This window comes from Coenobita brevimanus, chromosome 25 (genome assembly GCF_032717465.1).
Source record: "Coenobita brevimanus isolate Jiangsu-jjx chromosome 25, ASM3271746v2, whole genome shotgun sequence".
NCBI lineage: Eukaryota > Metazoa > Arthropoda > Malacostraca > Decapoda > Coenobitidae > Coenobita > Coenobita brevimanus.
The window spans coordinates 4459334-4478143 of NC_136978.1; the positions used below are offsets into that span (position 1 = coordinate 4459334).

The 18810-nt window shown below is 47.1% G+C and overlaps 1 protein-coding gene across 1 annotated transcript in view; it reads left to right on the forward strand.

Moving 5' to 3' along the window:
- The window catches only part of LOC145393751 (uncharacterized), a 247243-nt gene that overhangs the window by 162738 nt on the left and 65695 nt on the right, over window positions 1-18810 (forward strand). The window contains exon 6 of the mRNA XM_080267795.1: window positions 603-784. Within this exon, the coding sequence (XP_080123921.1) occupies window positions 603-784 (182 nt within the window). The remainder of the gene's footprint in view (window positions 1-602; window positions 785-18810) is intronic.

Sequence of the window (18810 nt, forward strand, 5' to 3'; positions counted from 1 at the left end):
GGTATGCACTACAGGTACCAGTTGGCTTGCACTTGTCAGCAACCAGCTCCACTATATATTCACACATTCAAGCCATGCTATATGGATTCTGAAGGGCAGATTATCAATAAGCCCGAGAAACACCACATTCCTATCATCATCTTACTTATTACCACACTCTCATACACACTTTCTGTTTCTCTCACTTGCATTCTATGACGAAAGTGTGTTACTTTCAATCAAGAGATCACTCTATTACTTTCCGTATTTTCATATATACAATTCTCATCACCAAGTTGTTTACAATTGTTCCCACTAAAATACCGCATTATACCTCTTTTTTGGCTTGACTTAGTTACGAAGGGAGACAGTTATAAGTGTCTTAAAGTTTATAATGTAAGTTAACTTCTGGCAATCGTAACTGTGATTTAGCTATCTATCTTTTCATCTATCTTTCTATCTGTATTGATTTATCTACCTGTCTATTCACCTACCTATCTTTTCATTTACCTTTCTACCTATTTGTGTTTATTCCTTACCTATCTATCATCTATACACCTGTTTATCTACCAGTCAATTCATCTACCCATCTACTCATATAGGTCTATGTGTGCTTCCGGCAGAGCGGTGCACAACGCCGAGAAGGTGTTCGAGTGCAAGCAGTGTGGGAAGTGCTTCAAGCGTTCCTCCACCCTCTCCACCCACCTCCTCATCCACTCCGACACCCGACCTTACCCCTGCCAGTACTGTGGCAAGCGATTCCACCAAAAGTCTGATATGAAGAAGCACACCTATATCCACACTGGTGAGTACTTACTTTCCCATCAGTACTGTACTATATATATTACACCTGCTATCCACCGTACTCAACATCTAGATAAGAACTGTAAGCAGGCACAATTGGTACAGTTGCCCTTTACTTGCAGTCCACCATCTTCCTTTCTGGGGGGCCACAGTACAAAAAGCGGATTTCATAGCTGCTGATAACTTAGACCACCACTCCAAACCCCCAACTGCATTCTGAACCACCCTCCTTCGACCCAGCGCGTCAGTCAAATGAGCCGCAGCGTGTCCAAATATTGCCGCCATAAAGTCAACAAACATCTCACGCCCGGCTGACCGCGAGACTCACAATTTTTTTTATCCCCCCCCCTCCCCCCGGCGAGGTCTCATCCGTGCGTTCTTTGGCCTCGCCGGAAAACGAGTGTGTAATCCGATTTGACGAGCCAGCGAGCCGGAAGCCGTGTATTGAGACGCGGACGACCCCCAACCCACCCTCCACACTACCGCTGCCGCCGCCACCGTCGCTGTGCACCGCTGTTACTATTGTCACAGCTGCTGGCATTACTCTTGTTATGAACAGTATTACCCCCAATAAATAGTGCTTCAGTTACCCAGTTCATAATAATTACTGATACCGCCATGACTACTACTTATTTTAAAAAGCAAACTGGGACCATCTACGTTTTATTTTTTTATTTTTTATTTTTACTGAACATACGTACAATTACCGCTAACAATACTTTCATCATCATCATCAGTGGCTATTGATTTTTTTGCATTTCTTTGGGTACGCAACACTAAGTTTTATATACAGCCATTTATATCAGTCTCCGTTATTTCTGGGACTACAGATAACGCCACCTCTTAGTACCTCCATACCAGACGGTGCACCCTCTAACGACGGCCCCGATAATCATTACATATAAAAGTCCCCACACAGCCACAACCCCATCTCTCCTGACACTCCATCGTTCCTCATATACACCAATGCCTTGTCCATAAATAATAACAGGCAACAGCAGGTCAAACTACTTTAATTCTCCCCTCCAAAGCTGACACTCGTTTTGCGTCACAACCATTCTTTACAAGTTCCTCCATTCCATCCTCATCATCCCTACTACTTCCACCAATACTGCGACACTACATTTGTAACAAACATAAATATCAATGTTAATACCTCTTGCTACCAACAGTCCCACCTATACTACCAACAAAACCGCATCTACTACCAACACCGTCACTTCAACTACCAACATCCTCACCTACCACCATCACTCTTCAACCAACATTATTACGACAGCCAGCAACTCCTACCAGCACCACCACCACTCTCCTCCCTACCACTACTACCACCATCACCAACATCATCATTTTTCCTCCCCTCAACTCTCTCCCTCCCCTTTCCTTCCCTAATTACCCTTCCCTCCCCCTTCTCTCTCTCTCTCTCTCTCTCTCTCTCTCTCTCTCTCTCTCTCTCTCTCTCTCTCTCTCTCTCTTCGTGCTTCCTCCCTTCCTTTCATCTCTCCCTAGCCTCCCTCTATTCTCTCTCTCTCTCTCTCTCTCTCTCTCTCTTCGTGCTTCCTCCCTTCCTTTCATCTCTCCCTAGCCTCCCTCTAGTCTCTCTCTCTCTCTGTCTGTCTGTCTCTCTCTCTCTCTCACATACCTAATCCCCCTCCCCACAGCTCTCTTTCCCTCGCTCCCTCTCTCGATTTTTCTTTTTTCATTCTCTCCACCGATTTTTCTTCATAACTCTAGCTTTTGTTTCCACTCTCTCTCTCTCTCTCTCTCTCTCTCCACACACACACACACACACACACACGAAACTACCATTCACCAGGGCACCACAAAACCATGCCAATACAAACGCACTGCAACACCTAGCTCGGGGCTTTTTACCAATACCACTTAAAGCCCGTGATACAATAAAACCACGCTCTCTAAACACCCAACCCACGTCCTGATAATTGAATAGGTGAGAGAGAAAAAAATATATACACATGAACCCTTCCATATGCGTGTCAATACCAGGAATCAAGTTAAGCGCCTGATAGATTGACGAGCCGGTTTGCTCTTGTAAATTAACATGTGAAAACTGACATGAGTTTTGTTTGTGAGGCGTGTGGGAGGGTATGGGAGGTAGGGAGGAAAGGAGGGAGGGAATGGGAGAAAGGGAGGGAAGGAGGGAGGGTGTGGGAGGAAGGGAGGGAAGGAGGGAGACTGGGGAGGTAAGTAATAGAGCAAGAGGTGTGCGGGAAGGAATGGGGAGAAGGAAGGGAAGAGGTAGACAGGAAAAGTAACAAGAGGAAGAGGGAAGGGGTATGAGGATGAGGATGGGGGGGAAGGAGAGGGACTGGGGAGGTAAGCTGACAAGGAAGTGGGAAGACGACACAATGGGGAGAGGAATGGAGTAAGGGCGTGCAAGGACATGGAGTTAAGAAGGGAAGGGAAAGAGAGAATGGCAAAGTAAGGACTATGAAAGCAGAGAGGAAGAGAAAATGAGGAGGTGTGAAAAAAAGAGAAAAGGAATAACGTGAATGGAAGGGACTGAGAAAGAGACAAAATGCGGAGACAAGAAAGATAGTGGGAGAGACGGAGGCAGTGATAAGGAAATGGAAACCTGAAGGAGATGGAAGGATGATGAGTGAACCAATACGAAATTAAGTATAAGGGAGGAAGGAGACAATATGGAAAACAAAGGAAAGTTAAGACAATGGAAAAGTGTGTGGAACGGAGGGGGGAAAAGAGAAGGAGAAAAGGAAGGGTTATTGGAGGGAGGGGGTGGAAGGGAGAAAAAAAAGGGAAGGGTTAGGACGAGGGAAGGGGTAGGCTAGGCAAGGGGAGAGTTACGGACAAAGGAAAGGACAAAGCTGTTGAGGTTAGGTCAGAGCAGGAAGACAATTGGAGCAGTGAAGGTCGGACATGGGAAGGGAAGGGGTAAAGGAGGAAGACGAGGACGAGGAGGAGCAGGACGAGAAAACAACACCACCATAAAAAAAAAAAAAAAAAAAAAAAAAAAAAAAAGTGTGTGTGTGTGTGTGTGTGTGTGTGTGTGTGTGTGTGTGTGTGTGTGTGTGTGTGTGTGTGTGTGTGTGTGTGTGTGTGTGTGTGTGTGTGTGTGTGTGTGTGTGTGTGTGTGTGTGTGTGTGTGTGTGTGTGTGTGTGTGTGTGTGTGTGTGTGTGTGTGTGTGTGTGTGTGTGTGTGTGTGTGTGTGTGTGTGTGTGTGTGTGTGTGTGTGTGTGTGTGTGTGTGTGTGTGTGTGTGTGTGTGTGTGTGTGTGTGTGTGTGTGTGTGTGTGTGTGTGTGTGTGTGTGTGTGTGTGTGTGTGTGTGTGTGTGTGTGTGTGTGTGTGTGTGTGTGTGTGTGTGTGTGTGTGTGTGTGTGTGTGTGTGTGTGTGTGTGTGTGTGTGTGTGTGTGTGTGTGTGTGTGTGTGTGTGTGTGTGTGTGTGTGTGTGTGTGTGTGTGTGTGGGTGTGTGTGTGTGTGTGTGTGTGTGTGTGTGTGTGTGTGTGTGTGTGTGTGTGTGTGTGTGTGTGTGTGTGTGTGTGTGTGTGTGTGTGTGTGTGTGTGTGTGTGTGTGTGTGTGTGTGTGTTTTCCAGGAGCACCACTTGACCCAGCCAGTCAAGTGTCAGGACAAATGCCTAGCAGGGGTAAGGGGGAGGAAAGAGACGAAGGGGAGGGGCATGACACAGAAGGGAGGGGGGCAATGAACGGTGGAGAGGGAGTAAAGGAACGGCGGGGAGGGGGAGATTAAATGGCGGAAGGGAAGGAAAAGTGAGTAGCAGAGAAACAGGGGAAGAGAGGGAAGGTGAAAGATAAGAGCAGGAAAAAGAGGGAAGCGAGAACGAAAGGGAAAAGTGGTAGGGAGGGGAAGAGGAACGGGTAAGGGACACAGTGGACGGTGGGGGGGGGGGGCAAGGGGTATGGTTGGAGAAACAGAGAAGGGGAAACGCGAGAGGGGAGGGAGAGGGGAGGAAAAACAGAGAAGGGTTCACACAAGAGGAGAGGGCTGTGGGAGGGGGGCAAGAAGCGCAGGAGAGGGCAACAGGAGGAGGTGGCGAAACTGCAGAGGGGAAGGGGTACAGGAGTTCAGAGCAGTAGGAGAAAAGTGAAGGAAGAGAAACAAGGAAAGAGGGGGGGACACAGGAGATGTGAGACAAGAGACAGAGAAGCAAACGAAGGGAGGCGTGGCAGGAGAAAGAGGATATCGTATGTGGAAAGGGGTAAGGGAGGACGGGGGGGGGGGAGAAGTAAAGCATGAAAGGGAAGGGATAGATAAACTAGGAGGGGAAGAGGACAGGGAAGGAGAGAGGCAAGAGGCAAAGAAACAGAGGTGGGGGAGGGGAAAGAGAATAACACATGGATGTTGGATAAAGGGAGGGGAAAGGAGAAGCAGGGCACGAAAGGGATGAGATAGAAGAAAAGAGGAGGGGAAGAGGACAGGGTAGAAGGAGGCAAGAAGCTAAGAAACAGAGGAAGGGAAGGGGAAGGGATTAACATAAGGGACAGGGGAAAAGGAGAGGGAAAGGAAAAGCAAGATAAGAAAAAGGAAGGGATAGGGAAACAAGGAAGGGAAGAGGGCAGGGGCACAGAGAAGTAAGAAGCAGAGGAACAGAGGAAGGAGGGAGGGAAGGAAGAGAGGGAGAGAGAAAGTGAGGGGAGGAAGAGAAGGAGAGGGGAGAGAGAAAGGGAGGGGGAGAAGAGAGGGGAGGGGGGAAGGGGTATACACGGTGCCGCTTTATCAGGGAGGTGCAAGGTGCAATCATCAGCTTGCTCAATTTGACGGGGCGTGTAAACAGCGGCAACTTATTACCCGGCACAATATTGCTCCATTATGCTAATTCATTTACACTACCCTGTCGCACCGCCTTCCTCCCAACCCTTCGCCCCGTTTCACTCGATTTCGTCTTCCCGCCTCGTTCGCCTGGATGGGAGCCGCTGCCGCCGCCGTGGGTTTGTGGACGCGTTTCCGAGACTATTTCGGATTATCTGCCGGGCCGTACGGAGGAAAATTAGTCCGGACGAGGGCGCACGGAACTCTTCACGATGCGGCGGCTGTGAGAGGATGGGTTGGGGCTAAGTGACAGGGGATGCCATACTCGTGGGGTAAAGGCGGCTCCCTGGCACCTCTTTCTTACCTATTTATATCTACTCAAGGTACTACTATTCTATCTTATTTACGCCATCAAGACTGATAAATAAAAAGACAGAGAAGAGTAAACCATAACTGATTTGCCATATACAGAAATGACCTGTTGAAAACGAGATGATAGGAAGCTCCGTTTAGCACCACTTTCTTGCCTGTTTATTTCAGCATCTGGACCGTCAATACTTCCTTGTTCCTTGTTCCTTTCAGACCTGTTACCTTGATTTGTTTTCACTCTACCTACCGTCCGATAATTATTGAATTCAGCTGCGGAAAAACTCCCGGGTTTGAATGGGTTATACATAGATCAATATTTAAAAGATGTGCATAAAAATAAGAGTTACATTTTTTACTATTCGACTACATAAGTCATGAGAGAGAGAGAGAGAGAGAGAGAGAGAGAGAGCCTGCTAACCCCACGAGACTGCCACCTTGGGATTGGTTGGTTGGCTGGTTGGTTGGTTGGCTGGTTGGAAAGCTCGCCTCACTCACCCACTAGACTCCGGGAACCCTGATAACTACGGTGGTGGTGGTGGTGGTGGTGGTGGTGGTGGTGGGAGGAGGCATTTGTTCGCTTGACAATTTCAGCTACTTCCAAATGGTTCTCTGAAGGTGCAATTCCCCCCCCTCCCTAACTGCTCCCCTCACCTCCCCTGCCTCCCTTCCCCGCCGCCATGAATCACTGAAGGCTTACAAAATTCTGCCCTGTTACAGTTATTTCGCCCTTTTTCATAGAGGGTTATTTTCCGGTGCTGGGAGGCGGTGGATGGGCTATGAGCAGGGAAGGAGGGTGGGTAGGCAGAGGAGAGAGGGAGGGAGGAGACAGAGAGAGAAAGAGGGAGGAAGGAAGGAGATGGAGAGGGAAAGAGGGAGGGGAGAAACTGAGAGGAGAGAATGTGGTCAAGAAGGGGCGGAGGCAGAAAGAGGGAGGGTAGGAGGGATACAGAGAGTGAGTGGGGAGGAAGATAAAAGGGAGAGGCGATATTAAGAGAGCAGAAGGTTGAAGCAGAGGGACTGAAAAGGAGAGGAAGGATATAGGAAAGGAGGGACAGAGAGGAAAGGAGGGACGGAAAACAAAGGAAAGGACTGAAGAAAGGAAGACACCGAAGAGGGAGATGTAAAGAGATATATATATGAATCACCGGAGACATACAAAATTCGCCCTTATTACAGTTCCTTCTTCCTTTTCCACAGAGGGTTATTTTCTGGTGCTCGGGGGCGGTGGGTGGAATGGGAGGGAGGGAAAGGCGACGAGCAGAGGAAGTGAAGAAATCGTATAGGAGGGAGGGAGACAGGAAGTGCAGAGGAAGTGGAGAAATCGTATAGCAGGAAGGGAGAGCGGACGAGCAGAGGAAGTGAATAAATCGTAAAGTGGGAGATATTAAGTAGCGAGAATGTGGATACGATATGGTGAGGATAAATAAATAGATACCTACTGACTACACGTGGGTCTTTTTTTGTGTGTGTGCCGAGTCTCAATCTTCCCCCGGACTACGACACCCAACCATCGAATTTGCCTCACAGGTCCCTATTTCAGTTGAGAGAGAGAGAGAGAGAGAGAGAGAGAGAGAGAGACGTAAGGGGAGAGATAAATGAAAATGCTAATAGACGGCGGAGATTAATTAAGGTGGGAGAAAAATTAAGGAAAACAGAAGTGAAAGCAAATGAGAGAGAGAGAGAGAGAGAGAGAGAGAGAGAGAGAGAGAGAGAAACTATTAACGAAGAGATACAATGAAGACGAGACAGAAGGTAGAGAAAGAGAGAGATCAAGACAGGAAGGGAGGGAGAGAGGAGAGAGGGGGAAGGGAAGGAGGGAAGGGAAGGAAGGAGGGAGGGGAAGGGAGGAAGGGAGGGAAGAGGGTAGGGGAAGGGAGTCTGGAACACCTCCCCCACCACCACCACCACCATCCCCCAACCCTAAGCTCCCGACCATCTGCTTGTGTCCCAACCTCGCTGCCTCCGCCACTACAATACCACCCGTCCCAAACCCTTCCAACAACAATGCCCCCACCAACCAAACCCCCCTGTTTAACCTCCCTAGAACCCACAAACCCCCCCAAAACCCACCCAAACCGTCCATAAAAACCCCCTACCACACACCCCTGCCCTCCAACACCCCCTCAACTGCTCCGAATGCGACGTGGAAGCCGAGGGAAGTCAAGGGTAGCGCGTTCGGAGGGCGGTAATGGCGGACGCTGAGAATGGGCGGCCGGTGACCACTTTGTATTCAATAAGCATGTCCGTATCAATGTAATTTACTAAACTGGAAAATAGGTCGGCTCCAAATTGAATTGTAGAAGGAGAGAGAGAGGGAGGGAGGGAGAGAGGGGATGGTTGGGGTGGGTTTAAATTCATCATGGCGTTTATTTCAAGTTTTACCCTAGGGAGGAGGGAAGGGAAGGGAGAGATAATGGGAGGGGGAGAGAGAGAGAATGATGGGTGAGAGGAGAGGGAGAGATGATGCTGGGAGAGATAATGGTAAGGGAAGAGGAGGGAAGGAAAGGGAGAGATGATGGCTGCGGGAGATGAGGTTGGATTAGAGAGATGCTGGAGGGATAGGAGAGATAATGGGTGAAGTGGAGAGATACTGGAAGGGACTAATACTAACAGAAGGAAAGGAGACATTACGGAGGGAAGGGAAAATCGGAAAGAGAGAGATAATGCAAGGCAGAAAGACAGAAGGAAGGGAAAAGAAGGGAGAGATAACGGGAGGGGGAGGGAGAGAAAGGGAGAGATGACGGAGGGGGAGGGATGGAAGAAAGGGAAGGTGGTGGGAAGGGGAGATAAAATGGAGAGAGATGATGGGGTGAAGAAGACTGGTTGAAGGGAGATTATGAAAGACGGAACAAGGGGAGAGAAATGTGAGTTGACTGGAGAGAGAGAGAGAGAGAGAGAGAGAGAGAGAAATGAGGAAAGGGAAAAACAATTAGGGTACAAAAGAGAAATGTGAGGGGGATGGAAAGCAGCGAACAGTAAAGAGAGAAATAAAAGTAAGGGGAGAAGACGGGGGGAGAGACGAGGCAGAAGAGCAAAAGGGGAGATGGGAGGGAAATAAGGAAATTGGAGGGGAAAAATACAAGCAGGGAAGGGAGAAAAATAAGTGGAAACAAACAATAACCAGTAACAAACTTATAATTACGAAAGAAAGCATAAGGTTCCCCACACCACTACCACAATCTCCACATGAAGCCGGCAGGAAAAAGTACCAAGGATCGCAACACAGTACAAAAATTGGGCTGGGCAAAATCCAGTTCTGGAACCGGTTCCATTGGATCCTAATAAACTGCCTTGTAACCGAATACCTTGACAGCAACGTGTTCCTTTAAACGGATCCTCAGACTCGGACTTTGAGAATTATGCCTTGGTTTTCAGTCATATGTATACTTCGAAAGTTATACAATATTACATTAACTATTCTCAGATATTAATCATCAATAGTAAACTGAATCAGTAAATTACGTATTATAAACCATAATCTGTCATGTCCACAAATATTCCTATGTTCATAGACAACATTTTAACTTGTTCAAAAAATATAATAATAAATATACAAGACAATCAGTGACCATCCACTCACATTGATAAAGCTACAGGTTAACATCCGTGTGAGAAGTTGGGAAACACTGAGTGAGTAGCAGTCGATACTCATTTGATATTATGAAGTCCCGGAACCAAGAGTCCAAAGCCGGCGGCCGTGGTGACTCTTATGGCGTTTGGGTCAGTACTGCATGAGAAACAGGTTCCAGAACCGGTTCTAACGGATTACTTCTTGAAATCCAGAACCATGAGTACTCAATTTATCGGATCTTCACCAGCCCTAGCAAAAATACTAATAAGGACATTTTATAAGAAAGATCGACGGGGGGAGGGTAAATTTTGCGTCTCGTCATCCTTAATGGGAAAATAAATCCACTGAAGAGAGAAAAAATAGTTACTTTCCTCTCTCTCTCTCTCTCAACTCCTCCCGGCCACTACCCCATCTCGCTACACCCTTCCCCCCCCCCTCCCTCATTCTCACATTATCCAGTGATTAAGCCCAAGATTAACACGAGATTTGGGATATTATGATTGTAAGGGCCTGTCTGTCTCCGCCACCGTTCTTCACATCTGATCGAAAAAAAAAAAAAAAAAAGTGACAGGATTTTCAAGACGCCGTAGACAATAAAGGTTCAACTATACTCTTTTTATTCAAACTTGGCCCATTTTTTCAGTTTTTTGTTGCTTATTTCACGCAGCTTAGTGGTAGAAAAAGACATCAGCACGGCTCCAAATCCTTCACACAGCACTTCTTCGTGACTGGCACCGTATTCTAGTGTTAATCTTCTGTTACTACTCGGCATTCGAGACGGAGAGATGACAATTTTAGGCCAAGTTAGAGTTAAGAGAATATAACCTCAATCGCTGGAGAGACATCATTTCACTTCTCGGGCTTGCGTATCGGGAGTGACAGAGAAATGACAACCTTCCAACCTCCTTCACCGATTCATCTGGATTCACACCTGACCACTTCGATGCTTTCAAATCCTCTTCTGGAATCCATAACCACCTTAACCCCATACCCCTTTCGCCCCATTCTGTCCCACCTCAACTCAGCCGGCCACCTACAACGACAGGGACAGAGAGGGATGATAACTTTCCACTCCTCTACACCGATCCATTTCAGCATCCACAACCCACCACATCATCACTTTCTTAACCTCTCGTCCCATCCATAGTCATCCTTATCATTCCGCACCCCATTCATCGATCCATATTCTCCAATTTTAGCAACCAAACCTGATCTCCTCAACGCTCTACAACCCTCCCTGTTGCTTCTACATCCACCCGTACCCACATCCCCTTCCCTCATGTTTTATGTTCTCACTTTACTTTTCTCCCACCTCCTCTCTCTCTCTCTCTCTCTCTCTCTCTCTCTCTCTCTCACACACACACACAAGAATAAAATAGACAACATCCTCGCACTGAAGATTGAGTCAGATTTTATAATGCTCTTCCGTCTGACGATTGCCCCTGTTTCTTTTTATGCCAGTCACACACTCACTCAGTCCCTCATTTTACTCCTGTTACTACCTTCTGAGTCTCTGCTCGACATTCTCTTTCACATCTCACCGTTTTATCCACCCATCTCCCTCTCACCCATAACCCCTTCAGTTCGCTGACGACTCCACTGTAATCAGGTCCCTACCATACTTTATTAATAGTAAGAGCTCTTTTAGTGCAAGAGTAAATGAAGGCTTTGTCTAATCCCCCTAAGCTGAAAAGTCTCTCCCCAGCTGAATTAACAGTGAAGGTACCATGAATAAAATGAAAAATATATAACAGGAATAAGGTTAACCCCATCCTGTCTCTCTCGCTTCATTAACTTACTCAACATCGCCTCACCCCTTCCTCTCCCTCGGTCATACACCTCATTCCATACCTCACCCCTCCATATAATTTACTCAGTGACCAATTAAGCCTCTCGCACCACCACCCACCCACCCTCCCCACCCAATCCTATTCCTTACACCACCACACCACCACCGCCTGCTCCATCTTACCCAACCCTTCACGGCACCACTTAACCCACCCCTACGACCACCACCCACCACCTACCGCCCCGCTCCACCCCATCCACTTTTCACACCACCACCATCAATCACCCCACCGCACCCCACTCCATCCTTCATACTATAGCCGGTTCAACTCCACCCTTCCCCACACATCACCCTTGCCTTTTCCTACCCCTAACTCCACTCTCTCTCCCTCCGCCTCCGTCCCCCTCCCGTTAACGACACAATTGGAGGGTGAGGGAATCTTCCGCCTGTTTTGCCCTCACGTCGCCGTGGAGGGTAGTGAGGCGTATGTCCCCCCCCCCCAGCTCCACCATCACCCCTTCCTACTTCACCACCCCCTCATCCCCCTCCTACTTCACCATCCCTTCACCCCCTCCTACTTTACCACTCCCCTCACCCCCTCCTGCCTCACTACTCACTATCCCCTTCCTACGCCATCCCAAGCCTACTCTCCCCTCCAGCTCCACCCCTCACAACCTTTTCTGCTCCGTTCTTGACTTTCTCTCCGGCTTTGTCTTCTTTGCTATCGTATTCTTCCAACCCTCTGCAGGACAGGAGGTCTCATGGGTATATTATTCTATACTCTCTTTGCTCTAACCTTGAACGCTGATTTATAGCGGCAGATTAACACTGGAATATGATACTAGTTACGAAGAAGCACTATGGAAAGATGTAAAGCTAAAATATCGTCTTATTCAGTCCTGAACCAAGTAAACTAACCTCTAGAAGAATGAAAATCTGGACAAAGTTAAAGTACAAAGAATACCTGCACGGCTAAACGATTTCATCCAACAAAAGAAACCCCTGTCCAACAATGGGTTACGAAACAGAACCATAAACTTCTTCACGAAAATTTAAGCTTCGGTAATAAAGTTCCCTGGTAATGCATCGACCTCTTGGGCACCGATAAATTATTTGTGCACTGCGTAAGCTGAAGGGCAGGGGTTCAGTTGGGTTATCGGGAGGGTTCAAGTGGGTTACTGAATGGGGTTCAAGTAGAGTGGGGAGGGGCCATGAGGGAAGGGGTTGGCAGAGGGGAGGAAGGGGAGATGACATGAGGGAAGGGGCTGGCAAAGGGGAGGAGGGTGAGGGGACATGAAGGAAGAGGCTGGCAAAAGGGAGGAGGGTGCGGGGACATCAGGGAAGGGGGCTGGAAGAAGGGAGGAGGGGGAGGGGACATGACAGAAGGGGTTGGCAGAGGGGAGGAGGGGGTTAGGTGACATGAGGGAAAGGACTGGCATGTTATGAACGAGGCAGTCTGATGGATGAACTCTGACCCACTTAAATCTCCTATGGGGCTGTTCCTCTGCCATATCGGATTAACCCATGACGTCAGGGATCTCTTTATCAATCATCATCCTCGCTACTACATGGAAATCCTACTTAGCTAGAGGGAGACTGTGCAAGAATTAACTCCATTTTGTTAATATTTAGCCACTCTGCTAAAACTGCCGCGTCTCCTACAGCCATATGGAGCCAAAGGGATATAGTCGTTCAATGAGAATGTCCCACTTATTCATCCCTACTATTCGCGTGAAGCACTCTACATTTTCCATATTAAACATTCATTTGCAAATATACGTCCAGTTTGCTCCATAGTCATAAGACACGTAAGTTCTCATCATTCCCGTTTTACTATAGTGTAGAATGCAAGGCGGGGGTAGTGGTTAAAGTAGATTTTTATTTGATGATGATGAAGAAGAAGATGAGGAGGAGTGAGTAAGTGAGTACAGTAGATGTTTGTGCCACGTCCATCTTCCGCGTCGTAAGTACACAAAGATACAACAGAGATCCTCCCTTTAAAAATATCTATGCCCTCCTAACACTCTTCTTGTTATCTGCTACGTTATAATCAAGTCGTTACCTCTTATACTCTGATTGTTACTCATTCGTGCACGCAATCAGTAAAGACAAAGGAATGGGTTTACACGAAGGGGACATCAACACGCACACACGCACTCACGTACACACTAAACTCTCGTAATACTCTCTCTCTCTCTCTCTCTCTGTTTCTCTCTCTCTCTCATATCCAGCCTTCGCTTCTCCCTTTCAACTTCTATCCCATCGTTCTCTTCCTTTCAGTCTCCTTCAATCTCCTCTCTTTCTCCTTCCCGACTTCTCTCCGATTCCTCTCTCTCTCTCCCTCCCTCTCCTCCTTTCCTCACCCCCAGCTTTTTTCCACTTCCTTCTTCCCTCTCTCTCTTCTCTCACCCACCCCCTGCCTCTCTCCTCATCTCCCTGACAAAATGATAATGAGTTAAATTGACCTCTAATTGGGTCGTAAGCCAGAGGCAGTGAGTAGCGGACCAGACTGCTACTCTCCTCTCCCCCTCTCCCCCACTCTCTCTCTCTCTCTCTTCTCTCTCTCTCTCTCTCTCTCTCTCTTCTCATTCTCTTCCTTCTTCCTCTCATTCTCTCCTATATCCTTCTTCTCCTAGTTCCTTCACACTCATCCATTCATTCTTCAGTTTCTTTCCCATACCCTCTCTCTCCAGTTTTTCTCCATCATCTTTTCTCCCTGTCTTCAAGCATCTCTCCCTCAACACTCTTCCTCCCTCCTTTAATTTTTTCCCACCTTTCTTCATTATTTTCCTCCCTCCTTACGCACCTTCTCCCTTTCTTCTCCCTCCCTCCCTCCCTCCCTCCAGAGCAGTGTGTTCCTCCTTAGGGCACAGGCAGGACCCAGCCAAAGGGCCTCATCTCATCTGCATAGCATCACAAGGACACATTGTTTTACCAAGGCGCATTTGTTGTCTTCTTTCTAATCACATTATTATTTCACCCACAAGAGACCATCCAAGAAAAACCTCCTGCCACTGCCTGCATTTCAACTAACGGATCGTTACGGCACGGTCATGTTCGACAAAGACCTGACCACATTAAACTCCGACCAATTCCTTAACACAGAATCGAAAGTGGGAATATTTCAGACCAATGCCTTTAAGATAAGCATGTTCGAAAATGGAATGACTATAACGATATCATGATGTGAGAGTACTCTTTAAAACAGAACTCTCTCTCTCTTTGTCTATTCCTCCTCCGTTTTACCATTTCCCTCCACTCCCATTGTTCCTTTCCTCTCTTTTATCCCTCCTCTCTCCCCCACTCCCCTCGCTGTCATATCCTTCCCTCTCTTTCTCTTTCTGTTCCTTCCTTCTCCCCTTTGCATCTCCCGTCTTTACTGTTTCCTCTTCGTTCCCTTTCTCTTCATCACTTCTCTTTCTACCCTTTCCTCTCCTTCCTTCCTGCCCTCCCCATCCCTTCCTTTTCCCCTTCGTCACTCCCCTCCCCTCTACCTTTGTCTTATCCTTCCTTCCCTTTCCCTCTCCCCATCCTTTCCTCCACCTCTTTATCACTCTCCTTCCTTCTTTCTCTCTTTTGTGCCCCTTTCTCTTCTCTTTATCAGTTCCCTCCCCTCTCCACCCTTCCCGCAACCCTCTCCCTCTTTGGCTTATCCTTCCCTTCCCCCTTCATCCTCCCATATCTTCCTCTCCTCTCCCTCCTCCTCATTCTATCCCTTCCTCTCCCCTTCTCCTCCTCCTCGTATCCCTTCCTCTCCCCGCCCTCTTCTTCCCCTCTCTTTGTCCCCTCCTCTCTTCCCGCCTCCTCCCCTCGGCACTCCAGAGGTTAATAAGAGTCCATGGCCGGGGCCCGGAATAATAATGGAAGAAATTATTAAAGGACGGGAATGGTCTGCCCAAAGCCCTACCTAACCCATGACACTTGGCTATTTAGTCTGCCTAACACCGGACGATTTATTATTTATTTACTTATTTATTTATTTATTTTCCTGAGAGATTAACCGTAAGCAAAAAAAAAAAAAAAGTCTTATTATAACTCTGGATTAAAACGTTCATACACCACAGTAAGTACACATACAATCATCTTCAGTGTGTGTGTGTATGTGTGTGTGTGTGTGTGTGTAAAAAGGAAAAAAAAAAACAGGGGAGAGGGGAAGGAACCAAAAGCTATAAGTCACCCTTCACAAAATACACTGTCAACTTAAAACAATCCACCTTCGTACTCTCAAGGCAGACCAAACATACTTAAATATTTATACAATCTTTAAAAAGCTTTCTCCGTGATAAGGCAGCTTACATATACATTAAAATTAGCAAAGTTTGGGATGATTCTCGGCGGGATGTTCTCAGCGTCTTCGGAGTTACACCATAATAGTGAGATTAGGCAAATTTGGCCTCTGTCGTGTTGATCTTTGCACCACAATTCCTAGTTCTGATAAGCATGTTTTCTTGGGTCGTATATATAAAGTTCGTAGCAAACTCTCTATATCTCTAATGACGTCTGTGTGACTTTTTCTCTTCTTTTACTAATCTGTACTGAGTGAGAAAAACTGAAGCTTGATATCACGAACTGCGATTACTTGTAATATATTCAGTGTGTGATGTGACAAGACGCTCACTAAAATACACAGCAGAAATTTGATGTTATGTGCTAAGTATTGTGTGGAAGATTTTCACTGCCTCCATCTCACATCTGACACATCTACCACTCTACGGCTCACCCCACCACCTGTCCATCTACCACATCCTCTCCCTCCACCACCAAACTCCCCCCCCCCTCCTTCTCCAGCACTCCTTCATCCTCTAACTTCACCATCAAACCTCTCCCTCCTCCTCCACCGCCACATCCTCACACCTCCCACCCACTATCCTCACCTCCCTTACGACACAACCTTTTCCTAACATCGCTTCCCTTCCCCCTCCATACCATACCTCTTTCTTCACCCTTTTCTTCCAGCTTCCTTCCTTTGCTATCCTAATATCCAACTCAGAATTAAATACCACTGTTACTTCTCTCACACAAACCAAAAATACCATTTGGTTTTTTGGCGTTTGCTTTCCACTTTTCCTTCCTTTGTACATTTTTTCTCCTACCTCTCTCACCCCATTCACACTCTTTCTTATCTCCACCACCTTCCCTCTCTTTCTCCACCACACCACCTCACCTCCCCCCCCCCTCCGTCCTTCATCATCGAGGTCTAATGACAGAAAATAGACATTCCAGGCGAGACAGGAATCTGGAAGGGTCGTTGTGGCCCTGATTCCAGCCGCTCTCTCTCTCTCTCTCTCTCTCTCTCTCTCTCTCCACATTATTCCTTTCTTTCAACCCTTTCACGCCTGTCCTTTCCCTCATCCTTTTCTTTGAATCGTCGTTTTCCTTCATCTAACCTTGTCGCTTCCTTTCTTGTCTCTCTTCTCTACCTCAATATCATCATCATCTTTAGTGACGACCATCATCATCATCATCATCATCATCTTTAGTGACTATCATCATCATCATCTTCAGTGACCATCATCATCATCATCTTCAGTGACCATCATCATCATCATCTTTAGTGACCATCATCATCATCATCATCATCTTTTGTGTATTCTTGTATAGTCGGACTTTCCCTCCAGTGTCAAACGTGAGAAAGACAGCAGCTATAATTCTCTCTCTCTCTCTCTCTCTCTCTCTCTCTCTCTCTCTCTCTAATACACCACTCTTAGGCTACACCAGCACAAAGCAGACACACACACACACACACACACACACACACACACACACACACACACACACACACACACACACACACACAATCAACAACAAAACCTCTACGTACTTCCATGGCAGCAGAAGGGTTAAAATTTTAGTCCCTTAATCTTTTCCAAGTACCCGCCTGTCGCTGGCCGGGTGACAGACAAAGGCTTTACTGATAACGACTGATAACTGCCCAATTACCTCGTTACTCGGTCCCCAGCAGCCATCAGCGCCAATTGGGTGACAGTTTTGATAACGTCGCTGGTTGGAGGAGAGGGAGGGGTGGGGACAGGGGGGTGAGAGGTAGAGATATAGGGGATGGTATGGAAGAAAGAAGAGGGTTGGGTCGAAGGGGTGGGTGGGAGGCTGAAATATAAGGGACAGTATGGGAGGAAGAAGAAGGGGGTGAAGATGGGAAGTGGAGGCTGCGAAGGGAAAGAAAAGGAGAGACAGGGAGAGGATGTTGTATAAGAGGAGGAGGGGAGGGGTAGAGGGAGAGGGAGGAGAGCCGAAGGGAGGGGAAGAGAAATGAGGCTGTGGGAGGAGACTGAGAGAAGAGAGGGGAAAGAAGCTAGACTCAGAGGGGAGGGGGAAAGTTACAATGAGTGTGGATGGGGATGAAAAAGACAGGGGAAAGGGCATTAGAGGATATGTTAATGGAGAAAGTGCGAAGAGGGGATACAAGACAAGAGGAAGTGTAAGAAGGTAAAAGATGTTTCGTGTGGAAGGATGGAGGTGGAAGGAGTGGATTACAGAGGGGTAGGATGACAAAGAAAAAGACTCATACAGGGAAAGCAGTATGGAAGAAAATAAGGACGGGGTAAGGGAAGGTAAGGAGACATATGGGCAGGAGGAGAAAGAGTCAAGGAGGTAGGAGGAAAGTGAAGGTGGGGTGAAGGAAGGGAGAAACGAGGGGACAGAGGCGAGGGAAAGGGTTACAAGGAAGAGATAACGAGAGGGAGGCTGGAGATGAAGGGGGAGGGAGAGAGGAGAAGAAGGAAGGGCTGGCGTGAGAGGGGGGGGGGGTAAAGGAAGAAGGAGGAGAGGAGGGGGAAGAAGATGATATGAAGACAAAGCAAAACGAAAGTGAGCGGCAAAGGGGGTGATAAGAGATAGGCATAAGTGAGAGAGAGAGAGAGAGAGAGAGAGAGAGAGAGAGAGAGAATGAACACTGCATTTAGATTCATGACATTTTCTCCCGTACAGTAAATATGCCACAGTATAATAATTAACTCTTAAAAAAAACAAAAAAAAAAAAACAATTTATTCGTGTTTATACCTTTTTATTCACTTAACTTTTTTTTGGCGAATGTCGATGCAGTTTTGCCCGTCACACGCGAATATTTTTCTCTTCAAACATCAGGATATGAATTTTCTGCTACATTTTTTTCTCCAAAGTTGATCAAATTATATATATATATAAAAAAGGGTGAATGTACTTAAAATGCATGTGGGAATATTCAGCCACCGGGACTGTGGTTAGATTTTTATGAGGCCTGACATCACACTCCTCATTGTGGATGGAAATATGCGATGAGGTCCCAGGAATTCCGCTCTCTCCCTCTCTCTCTCTCTCTCTCTCTCTCTTTCCTTGGTCCTGTTACTCTTCTCACTCATTTCCCTCGTATTCATCCCTAACTTCCATTCTCCCCCTCTCTCCCTCCCTCCCTCTCTCTCTATCTATCTCTAACATTCCTTTTTCCCTCGTATCATTTCACTAACTTATCCAACAACACATTCCATCTTTCGTTCCTGATACTCATTTTCTAAGTGTATCTCATGCAGTCTCTCTCTCTCTCTCTCTCTC